Genomic DNA, 12917 nt, shown 5'->3' with positions numbered 1-12917 from the left:
AACAGGAAGCCACACCTGGCCAGAACAGCATAGTTGTAAATCAGGTGGATTATGACGCCATGTTGGCCACTCTAATTTTAAACAAAATTCTAGTTTCAGGTGTTCATTTTGAACTATACAGAATTGTATTAAATTGCCTAGCAATTCATACGGTCTCAAAAAATTAAATGAAAATATACACGATGAAAAAGTCAACTTGTTTTTCAGGAAAAAAAACTGTGCAAGGATAAAATATTGACTAAACAGTGTCCATTTCTTTGACTGCCAGAGAGAACAACTAAATTTCAGAACATCAAGTATACAGAAGATAGGCTATTTCATGAAACAATACAAGAGAGACACTCACCTTTGAGGAAGCTGTTCTAAAAATTCCTTCATATTTGTTTCCATTTTTAACTTGAATTTTCACACAAATGCCCTGTTGCAGGATAAAAAGAATTATGTGATATATAGTATAAATTCAAACAGTAAATGCAAGTTGCCGTGAAGGAAGTCTTTTATTGCTTAGTTATATTCAACAATAGATCGCAAGGTTTCTTCAATAAAAGGATTATTGTGGACATGTGTGTCTGAATTGTCTGAATTGTCGCAAAGGGCTAAAACTGCATGAAGAGGAGCCTAATTTGTGTGAATGTGATTACATGTAGCTTTTCTGCCATTCAGTCAGAACAAGTCATTGTCAATGACATAGTCCCCACTTGTAAAGGAGTATTAGTCTTGATGGGCAGGGAAATGTGGTCATTAAAAAGTATCGCTGGAGTGTATAAGTTCACATCTATGGGCACATAGGTTTATGTCATTTTTCCCAATTTATAACAAGAGGCATGTCTAAGTTATGGTTCTAAATCGGGAAAAAAGATCAGACCTCTAGCTGTGTTGGCCAGCCAAGAAATACATATGTGCATAATAAATGAGGTACGAGATGTGAAATCTGAAGGTCTAATATCCTATCAAAATTGAAGCATATAGAACTTGTGGTTACTGAGTTATGCATATATATTTATAATCAAGGTCTAAGGTCATCAAGGTCACGTGACATTTTGAAAAAAAATTGTATTGCTAAGTTATCCCTATATACCAAAAATCAGACCTCTGGCTCTATTGGCTCGCTCAAAATTAGATATGTGCATAATTGATGAGGTACAATATGTGGCGTCATAAGGCGTCCCATCATACCATATATGAAAGGTTTGGCACTTGTGGTTACTGAGTTGTGGACAAATATGTATATTTGAGGTCAAAGGTCACCAAGGTCACATGACATTTGTCAAAAAAATTGTATTGCTAAGTTATCCCTATATACCAAAAATCAGACCTCTAGCTCTATTGGCTCGCTCAAAATTAGATATGTGCATAATTAATGAGGTACAATATGTGGCGTCATAAAGTGTCCCATCATACCATACATGAAGGATGTGGTTACTGAGTTATGGACAAATATGTATATTTGAGGTCAAAGGTCACCGAGGTCACATGACATTTTGTCAAAAAAAATTGTATTGCTAATTTATCCCTATATACCAAAAATCAGACCTCTAGGTCGATTGGCTTGCTCAAAATTAGATATGCACATAATTAATGAGGTACAATATGTGGCGTCATAAGCTGTCCCATCATACCATATATGAAGGGTGTAGCACTTGTGGTTACTGAGTTATGGACAAATATATATATTTGAGGTCAAAGGTCACCAAGGTCACGTGACATTTTGTCAAAATATCTGAGATATCTGCGTGAACGGATGGACTCACTGACGGACATGACCCAATCTATAAGCCCCCTGTACTTCATCCATGGGGACTAAAAACTGTGTCACTGCATCCTTTTTGCAATATGAAACGACGAGAAACTAAATTTTTATTTTTCTTGGCCTTATACATGGGAGTCTGTGGACTGCCTTATACATGGGAGTCTATGGACTGCCTTATACATGGGAGTCTATGGACTGCCTTATACATGGGAGTCTATGGACTGCCTTATACATGGGAGTCTATGGAGACTGCCTTATACATAGGAGTCTATGGAGATGAAAACTAAAAAGTCCTCTAACACGGCCAAATTTGATCGCATTGTCAAACAAATCGACGTGCATCTGTATGGGGTAGGGTACTATCCTTGTGCAAAGTTTGAAAGAAATTGACCCGGGCATGTCTGAGATATCTGCGTGAACGGACGGACGGACGGACGGACGGACGCACGCACGCACACACGGACGGACATGACCAAACCTATAAGTCCCCCCGGACGGTGTCCGTGGGGACTAAAAAGGTACCGAAATTAGACATCACATCTAATGATCTTTAAGGGGGAGCAATGATCTTGAATTTCTGTTATTATTCTGGCACTTTCAGGTGGATGCAAAAATTCGAGTCATTTCAATCTAACATGTGGCCTCATTCATTGCTGATTCAATTAATTCATAAAATTTTCAAAAGAGGGTTGTGTTTATCAGAGTGATCAAATACCGTATTACTACAATGACACAATAGGTGCAAATTCATGGGTCTTACTATTAAAAAATCAAGATAACCATCAGATTTTTTGAAAAAAATGTTTGCCGATAATCTCTTACTTGGCACAATAGGCTAATAATACCTGGCAGTGAAAAATCTGATGTTTTATTGATTTTCCATTGTCCTCTGGTAATTGACTTGTCACTGCAGTGAAAAGTTACAGCTGACGATGACACATCCACCATCATCAATAAATTCATGCAAACAAACACCAGACAGATGACATTGAAAACATTTTTAATAGTTCAATTGTAATCATGTATGTCTACTAGTATTTTCCTCAAGCTGAACTTTCAATATTCATGCTTATTATGAATATTTAATTCTAAGCTTGGAATCACCCATTAGTTTAGCCTATTTCGTCTTGTATAAGCAGAAAGTAAAGCTCGGACTAAAGTCAATTGCAAACGCATATGTCAGAATCTGTGCATATTTGAATATCCAATTTATCAATAGAAAATAGAAAATATTGAAAGTTTATAGGGAGATGTCTGACAAGGAATAAATTACTGACAGTGCATTTGCCATCAACTGTCTGCGGTGAATAGAATTACAAAGAAATGGAACTGAGAAAGGGAACTTGTAAGATCAGGCTCAAAATAGCATACCCTTCTGCTGCATGAGATAATGTGAACCTTTTGAATTGGAAAAGGTAATAGAACCATCAGTAGCCAATGGTCATTTACTGCAAGTACACAGACACACATCTACCCACATTACATACACAAATAGATAATTAATAAACTGTTTTGACCAATTTCAACAGGAATGAAGTTTTCACGCAATCACAAATTCTCACATCCTAACCTGAGAGTTATAGAGTTGATAAACATAGTCTTGCAGTGAGTGTCTATTATCAAACTGAACTCTATTTTGTGTGTGTGAATGAATACAATTTTAGCACTGCATACATTCAAAAGACTACATTATTTCACAACAAGATCATCACAGAGCTGAGTTATGAGCCACACTGGAAAATTCACTATAATTACGTGTCCTTCAACTTCCAGTAAACCGCAGAGGTCTCTTCACCTTGGCTTGCTTTGCTTTCAAAGTCTCTTTCCTTGAAATTCAATTTGAAGGTCATTCCCTTTGTGTTCATATTTTCAGGTCATTTAAGATTCATGAGCACACAAAACAGATACTGCCCTACATAATATAACTTGCATACCCTCTAGAATGACAAAATTTCCAAGGTGACCAGAATTCATGGCTTTTTTGTGTCAACCGATGTTTAAATGCAGATATCAATTACACTGAAGCTAAATGCATTCCAAAACAACTGAATCATTTATTTGAGTTTCACTGTACAATTCACTTCACAGAGATTTAACCATAAAATTCACAAACCCATCAAAGATGCCTACTAAATACCTAATTACTCAAACACAATTCTTAACTGATCAAAGGAAATCGCCTTTTTTTATTTCACGCACAGAAAATGCCTACCTTATTTCAAATTTGCGAATTAACAGCAAGTTTGATGATAAATTTTATTTATCCTACACAACCACACACCTGGTAGAGTAGAGAGCAATTTTCTCTGTCTGCACTTTACAGAAATGCACAAATCTAAATATCACTAATGCCACTTACAGCTCTCAATCAAATAAAGAAAACACAATTTTTAGTGTGTACTTACTGTTATGGTAGCTAATACGTGACTAAAGCGTGGATTGGCATATAATCCTTCAAAATTCTGAAAAGAAAAACAAAAAAGAGCACTTTCAGTAGACCACATTGATTATCAATTCAAAGGTAACTTTGATGACTAACTGTGATGCACAGAAGCAGGATATGTAATTTGAGATGGGACAGTGCAACGCAATACACAGACAAAGTTGACATACACTGTGGTTGTGAGCAATAGAATGTGTCTTCAAAGAAAGACGCCCTGCAACATACATCATCATGAACTCCTATTTCCATTACTGTCCGTCGTAGGCAGCACAATGCAGCTTGAAATATTCATTTGACCTTTTGACACCCCACACCCCTCTTCCACTTCCCTAGAATACGTTGATTCTAGCTTAAGGGTTAGAAGGACAAGCAATCATCCGTAACATCACAGCATGCAGTGGAGAACTACAATACCCGGATGTGAATCAGATCAAATATACCTTAGGAAGGATTATGGCATGTTCAATGAAGCCTGATGTTCCCACAACAAAATCAATAACAAATCTCTCATTAGTTACATTCTGTCTCACTTTTGTGTATGATTTTAATGCCAAGCGTTGATACCATCTATACGAGAAACTGATAGTTCTGACTTAGCGAGAGACACTTGAATTCACAAGTTGTCACCTCTTGTCAACAGAGTGTCATTTAAGGAGAAATGCACTTGATCAATCAGCTGAACTTCTAGTATTTTTGAATCAGTATTATCAAAAGAGCCCCTTGACCTAACCAGAACAAAATATGGAATACAGGCCACAGAACTCACAACACAAAATGAGGACTATACCTTGGTCTTATGCATTCAGGAACATAATCCCAAACTGAAATCTGTATCGTATAAAACTGTCTGGAAATCAATACTTTGGAAAATTTTGCAATATTTGAAACAAATTTTCACCACCAAAATATATTCAAATAAATTGCAAAAACAAAAGCAGGATCGATCTTTGAGATTACACAAAACAAGCCAAAATTTTTATCTTGTTAAAAATAAATTTTTTATCAAAGGCCGAATTTTGCAAGTTTTAATTTTTTTTCCTATTTAATGAAAATGCTTGGTCTTTATATTACTTCACTGTCACATTTCTGTGTCAAATTATAGAAGGCCACACACACATTAAATGAATTTTTGCAGCAGACCCCTTGCAGAGAAAATAGTCTATCCTATATATTGTGATTTCTTTTCTATCAGAAATACTTAGCATAGAAATGGATCAGTTTGACTGAAAAGTCTGCATATAGTATTGCTATCTCAAGCAAATATGGGTGTGGACCGGGAAAGCTTTATACAGTAATGGCCACTAACGTCTCCTGGGCTCTAAAAAGACTGCAAGGGCAGCCGAGCTGCTGGTGACAACCAGACAGTGAACTTGGATCTCATTATCACCTATGGAATCCTAGATAACACTCTGTACAGTGGCCTTGAACATGAGATGTAAACTGACCTCCACATTTCATCTCACATTCTGCGGCAACTATTTGCAGCCTTCACTCCGACATTAAAATCCTAGTAACAGAGTAATCTCACACACTATCAATCCCATTGGCATACTTTAAAAATCCATTCAACGGAGTGGCATTGCCTCCAATGTTTTCACGAAATTTGGCCTGATGCTTTATTTTTCTCTCTATATGTATGCAGTTTGAGATAGAGTGCACCTTGCGGACAGATATTTGGGCTGTCAATTTTTATTCAGTAGTTTCTGGTAAACTACTTGCGGGGGCTCATTTTGAAGCCCTTGGTGTAAGAACAAGTATTACCGTCTTAGTTTTTTAAAATCAAGAATTTCATTTTCACTCTCTAAAGTTAAACAGGTATGGTGGCAATATTGAATTTCAAATATTGGTGAATGTTTGGTAACTTGTTTCTCTAGTACCACATTTTGCATGGCAACCCCCTATTTTAATTCTCGATTTTGTAAGACAATAGTTAAAAGTTTCATCAAGGAAAGTTTGAGCAAAAGTGTAAGTCTTTCACTTTCGAGGTGAATACTGCCTTAAATATACAACTGTTCACAAGGAAAAGCAGTCCCTACATGAACAAACTGTGCATGTTGTGTCTCTTGTTGATCAATTTGTTAGAAAATATTGTATTTCCATCTTCAGCATTCCATTTTATTCAAATCTGATTGCTGATTGTAGTCATACTGCTTGTCAAGACCCCGCCAAGGCTGTGTAAAAGATGTCAGGAGCACAGCATGCTACAGCCTGCGATATATGCCCTCATTGATTTTGTAGAGCTCCCAGTGAAAGCAATGCTGCCGGAGATGTCATCTTGTGACCTTATGGCCCATTTGGCAACAACAATCCTGTCATGTAACATGTGACCTTAAGAAAGGTTATACACTCAAATGCAGTGTACTCTTGTGAGATTTTATGGCACGCCAGAGACTGGACCAGAGACTGGAGGAGTATCTTCTCTTTGAATCAAGAAAAGTTTACATATTACTGTACATGCATTGATATGGGGTTAACTTGTCATAATTTCAAACAATTTCTTCGCTGACTCAAAACATTCAGAAATCTCAAAGGCACACACAGTTCAGAAAATAATTTTATGTTAGTTATTGAACAAATGCAGACCTGGAGACGAAATCAAATTTAAAAACTGATAAATGTTGAGAATGACAGTATCTTTCTCTCAAAGCTGTTAATAATTAAGAATAATACTTATGTCTCAAAAACTATGGCTATATTCTTTCTGTTTCTTGCATTCCCTTTCAAGAAAAGTTTCTCAGTTGGGGTCGGTTTACCAAAAAAGTTCAGTATTTTGATTACAAATGAAACATGCTAAGCATACTCATGGGCTCTTGTACAATTTACATCTTGAGCCACCACCCTTGTCTTATCAACAGCTTTTGACAGTTTTCTGGATGAACACCCTTCAATACGGGGAGGCGGTATTCAAGCGAGTGCACTTACAACCCTCTTAACAAGATTACAAGTCAACTATGACATTAATCATCGCCACAAATACACTTCCTTGCAAAATGTACTGCCTCCTTCTCTCTTAACAGCACCACAGACAACAAACTGATCTGCGGCAAAGAGGGTGGAAACAGGCTGCGATGAATTTGAAAACCTGGCATCTCAAGATGATGTATGGTAATGGGAAACATCCCCTTTTGTTACAAGTAGCATATTCAAGGATGAATGGGAGGTCTGGGGCTTCGTCTTTTCTCTCTGAAGACTGATGGTGCATAAAACGTGGAGAAAATACGTTATGAGAGAGGTATTCATCAGTGGATAGGTGGAAGAGATGAGATATGACAGCTGTACATACATCATAACTTACGGACTGAGCATTCTGTGACCCAGTTCCCTTAGTGTTGACACCACGACCACCGCTCCTGGAGGAGAAATAGAAAATATAAAGAAACAGAGAAAAGCTGTTACAACAATAAGATACGTATGAATGAATGTGCAAGGAACAAAAGGTCTAGGGACAAAATGCGATCTCACACACCTACAATACAAGAGGGACTTAATTTCAATTTATGTCTTGTTGAGTATTCTATGCGCTGAGTAGGGGTTGATACATCAGCACTGTAATGACATGCATTTTCTCGTATCCCAGGAAGCTGCTCAGGTCATCAGCGAGCACATCTCTCAGTCTACAAGGAACACAGCTGAAACAATACCCTGTGACTGACTGTATGATAAATAAAATATCTCTGAAATGTTAATTTTTTCCAGTTCGCTTTCTAGATTTACATTCATGCCAAATATAGATCTGGACAAATATATGGTGTGTACATTTCTGGTGATGTATGTTCAGAGATGAAGGTCAGCTGTTCCCTTGAGTATTAATGAGCGGATTACAATTCAGTGATTTTACTTCATGTGCAGCCTGGGGATGCCCTCTAGGCCAAACAGGGGCATATGCGCCATGTTCACCTTGCATGACCGGTAGCTACTGTGTCAAAGATTGATACACTGGCCATCCAGGTCATGGCCTGGGATTGTTTTGGTTCATATATAGTTCCTCTAACTACCAAGACATTGAACCTGTGATGTAATGCCTAGTAGAACATAGTACCGCACTATTTCTAAGAATTTGAAATGGTTTGTTCTCGTCACGTGTGCACAACAAATTTATATAATTATGTTTAAGTTATCCTACATATTCTGACGCTTGTCATCTGAAAAAGAGTTAAGGGTTCTTTACTGGGAATTTTTAGGTGTGGGCTAACTCTGTTTTTTGGATGAATTTATTCATATGTTTATAACTGCACAATTGAATACATTTTCACCACAAAATAATATGCAACCCATGCATTGTTATGTACATTTGTGTGTCCCTCTGTTGCTCAAAGCTTTGGAGAACACTCATGACCTTCCACAAGGTATTACAGATATCTACAATTGTACATGAAAATAACTAAAAAGTCTATAGAGGAACATGTAAACATGAAATCCATTGGTATGGGTCAAAAAGAAAAATTAATGTCCTTGAAAAGGTATGGGTTAATCTAAAGCTGTTGGAAATAGTTGCCAACCAAAAATATTCTGATCTCAATATATTAAAACATATATTAAATTGATGTGTACTGAATGCTTGAACTTAATTAAAGACAAGCTTTCTGGCATAAAAAAGGTTGATTCTCATGACAATACTGAATATTTGAACTCTGGTGTATTGTGACAAATGTGGACAATAGAAATGCAGTGTAGCTGCCTAATTCTTCCTGGTGAGAAAACCATGGTAAGTTTAAAACCTGGCATTGCATGGATGGGTGGAAGTATCTCAATGGGATGAAAGTTGATAGTTGAAGCATGTGATTTCAATTGTGTTGGTCACTGATTAATATGGTGTCATTTCACTGTGCACTCATTATTGACAGCCATGATCAGACACTGACCACCTACTTCTGCAATTCCGAGAACTTTTATTAAAACTATTCATGAATTCTTCAACTCTGCTTTTGCGCACAGAACTAGGTTTCTTGTATTGCCTCATGCGCGATCAGTGAACACTTACTTATAATTTTATATACATACTTCAGCTTTCTCTTGACTTGTTATGTTTATGGATGTTTTAGAGTTTGTGTTGGCAATACGTGTATTTCATCATTTAGAAAGCTATGGTTGAATGACTGATGTTTCCCTTCAAGGCTTCCAGCTATCACTGAAGCTGCCATGTGAACAATCCATGACTCTCAAGAGAAATAACCTGACACTCCATGGTTAATAGTTTGATAGGTTGTATTTAGAAACCATTGGAATCTGGACTGGTACAGGTATAGGTTTTCACACGGCCAACGGGTATTACACTCGTAACCATGGAAATCACAATAAATCAGTACAACAGCATGGCTCACTCAAAAATTTCTTCTTTGCCTTTTCTTTGTGGGTTATAGCCAAGTTATTGATTTTCAAATATGAGTGTCTCTCCATGAGCAACCACAGATGTTCTTGAGTTTTGATCTAATGAGACTTGGGAAGGACCACAGACAGTAGAAGTGACACTTCTACTGTCTATGGAAGGACACAATCCCTTTTTTATGGCCAATAAAACTAAATGTAAGAATTGCAATTTAAATCTTTTTGTTTCTTGGCAATACATGAAATTCTTCATGTAGGCTAAAAAGGATTATTTTTTACATTAAAATATTATATATTGATGTCTATTACAATGCAAACAAACACTGGTAGTGCCACTGTGCAGCAGATGGCAACAGACAGTTTTCTTTGTTTAGGTTATGGGTGAGGAAACCAATGATTGATTTGGACACTCATCTTCTGTATGGAAATAACAGTAAACAGAATCCATACAACTCCTTTCTTACTATGTACAAAGGAAATGTTACTGGTATCCAGCACTCCTCTAAATTTCAATCTTCCTCAATGTCAGGGGTCAGTCCCTGTCAAGGTCATGCCAAGAGAGACTCATCAGGCATGTCACTACTTGATTTGGGTGCATGTAAACCGCAAGTGTAATAGTGTATTCAGGATAAATTGTTCGATAAAGTCGAATTTTCACATGTGTGAAGCTGGACGGGCTGGAAAATTACACTGAATATTGCGTATTGCCATAGATAAAATGTGATTCCACGATAAGAACAGCCGCACTATTGCCGAAATCTCTCAGCTCACTCAGCCCTCTGAAATAAAACATTTACAAGCGTAACTTGGATAGATAAATTTTTAATTGTTTCTTTGAGTCCTATGTTATGGTCGTCGTTGAAATTGTAGATGCTGACTCTTGGGTCATTGGCTTGGTTAAACAATGTGCAGTTTGCAAAGAGAAAGCATTTTGCAAGGTGATTTTATCTGTCAGTGTCCAATGCGATGTTACATATAAATTCACCCAAGAACGTCCCACACCTGCCCTACTTCCTGTTTCACACATGAAGAGAAACAGCGGATTCCAGAGTGGCCAAAACATTACAAAGAAAAATACATGTCCGATCGTAGTGTTTTTTGATCTGGATCTACTGATCAAGATAAATGGAGATGTGCGATGAATCATTCAAAGTGAAAAAAATGCTTGAACTCTTTATTCCGCGTTGTGGTGTCGTCCATTTTGATTCGCCCAGTCGGTTATAATGTATAGTTCACAAAATGCCGGCACATTATATTACATGGATAACTGCAAACAGTGACGCACGTCAGGTATTTCCGTTCGACATTAAGGAAAATATACATCTCTTCAAAACTGACTTGGAATATCCATACATGAATGAACGCGACAGACTAATTTCGAACAAAATCTTACCTGCCGGCACTGGCTCTGATATTCTTGTTTCTTACTTGTCTACTCATCATCGAGTTCGACATGGCAGCCGTTAGCTACGTTACAGGCCATGCAGCGTACAGTCTTGTTGATCAAAACAGAGATCAGACAGTCATTGTGGTAAAGTAGGGTCCCTGAAAGTTTCTCTCACTGTCTTTGCGGCATAAGGGGGTTAATAAATGGGTAAAATCCGAGGTCAACACAGAGAATTTCGCCCGATCTCCAGGCACCAAAACACACCAAATTTTGGTAATGGCGCAATAATACGTAAACTTATGGGCTAGGGAATGATGGCATCACGCAATCAATTCAATTTATCTTAAAATTAAATCACAATATTCTTATCCTTTATGGCGTACTTATTTATATAATTGATGGTATGCACGATAAAATGGAGGAAAAGGTGATTTATTTCTTCAATGAGCAAGGTACAACACAAGCTCTATATTCTTCAACGTAGACATTAAAACCTTGAAAACTGAGTGCAAAGGCTCAATGGTGCACGGCTGCACTTTGACATTGTTAGGAGAATTTATATGCAATCAAGGTCTGCTGTCATTCCCAAAGCTTCGTAAAATAATAGTATCGAAGGAGAGACTGAAAAAATAATAAAACAAGAAACACCTGCTAAGGTGGAGGAATATCGATTCGACTTTATGACTTTTTATGCATTCTGAATATGGAAATTAACAGAGGCAAGATCTGTCCAGAAGTAACGAATGTATGAACCTCAGTGCGCCGGTACACTCGCCATGCGGCAATACAAATCACAATCGGGAACATGTGTGCGGATGGCTGGGTAATTTCACTATTATAATTTAAATTTTCTCCATAGATGCCATCTGCATCACGTAATAATATATTCGTCTTCTGATTTTGGAATTCGTTACCACTTTCTCCAACTTTCTCCTTACACTTTACACCTTCACCCAGAATTCCCTTCGTCACCGGTTTCTCTTTTGCAACCATGTGGCGGCGCACACCCAAATCAAAACAAGAAGGGCTTCACAGTACGTATACTACGACACACATTGCGTATGTCATGGCCGGGAGACGATAGGAAAAAATTAGATCCGGTACTTTACCAATCTGGTCAAGGACGGAACAAGAAATGCCGAGGCACTGGCCCACGTATTTTCCAATATTAAAACTTTCACACAAATCTTCCATAATATAATCGAAGGAAACTGGTTTGTCATCAGATTCGAATGATGTTGCACGGTGATTAATGTTCGGAGGGCCTAGGGCAGGGCCGGCAAACCTTGCAGTGCAGCACGTGACTCTTGATTTCGTCACTATTGGTATGTTGGGTTTGCCGGATATGTTCACATTTCTAGGCGTGTACAGTTTGTTTGTTTTTATCGCGCCTGTCCTCTTTCGCTTGGAATATTGTTTGATTTTCTTGCATTGATGATTTCTCGCACTTTTACTGTAAATCTTGTTTTTATTTTGATTATAACCCCGTCTCCTGTTCTGAATTACGATAAAGTAAAGTGTAAAAAGTAAAATCATATATATACATATATATACCGTTTATATATATATATATATATATATATATATATATATATATATATATATATCGGTATATATATGTTCATCAATATATTACTGTTTTTTTCATTTTTTTCTTGTCAGAGTTTAAAACGTGCAGATATGTGCAGATGGCAATCTAAGTTTTATTGTATTTTCCGAAATTTTTCAAGAATGCTTAAATACAGTTATTGAGACCTGTACGACATCTCTAAAGCTAATTTTAAATCAGATAGTGGCCTTTTATGATAAAATTTAACTGAAAAAACACACAGCAGCACATTAAACAAAATCACAGCTGACCTATGACAGTGTTACTATTGTCTCACTTTCAATGACCTTTCACACTCTTTAACAATATAAATCTTCCAAACGCTTTCTCAACTGTATTTCTCTGACAAGTTCAAAGTGTACTGAGAGGTTAATAAAGAATTATTGGATTGAAGACATTGGAC

At 37.2% G+C, this 12917-nt stretch overlaps 1 protein-coding gene across 8 annotated transcripts in view; it reads right to left on the bottom strand.

Annotated features, from left to right (window-relative positions):
• Positions 1 to 12214, bottom strand: part of LOC139144969 (ataxin-2-like protein) — a 33278-nt gene extending 21064 nt beyond the window's left edge. For 4 of the 8 annotated variants that reach the window (XM_070715827.1, XM_070715831.1, XM_070715828.1 and 1 more), the window contains exons 1-4: positions 10912 to 12214; positions 7477 to 7543; positions 4156 to 4212; positions 347 to 418 (exon numbers count right to left, since the gene is read on the bottom strand). In XM_070715827.1, coding sequence (XP_070571928.1) covers positions 347 to 418; positions 4156 to 4212; positions 7477 to 7543; positions 10912 to 10973 — 258 coding nt within the window. In that variant the 5' untranslated portion in view covers positions 10974 to 12214. The remainder of the gene's footprint in view (positions 1 to 346; positions 419 to 4155; positions 4213 to 7476; positions 7544 to 10911) is intronic. The other 4 variants (XM_070715829.1, XM_070715833.1, XM_070715830.1 and 1 more) reach the window with 1 other exon arrangement.
• Positions 12215 to 12917: the final 703 nt, after the last annotated feature.

The sequence above is a fragment of the Ptychodera flava genome, chromosome 12, assembly GCF_041260155.1.
Source record: "Ptychodera flava strain L36383 chromosome 12, AS_Pfla_20210202, whole genome shotgun sequence".
Taxonomy (NCBI): Eukaryota; Metazoa; Hemichordata; class Enteropneusta; family Ptychoderidae; genus Ptychodera; species Ptychodera flava.
The sequence above is the reverse complement of the archived record's forward strand: the minus strand, read 5'-3'. Positions and strand labels throughout refer to the sequence as shown.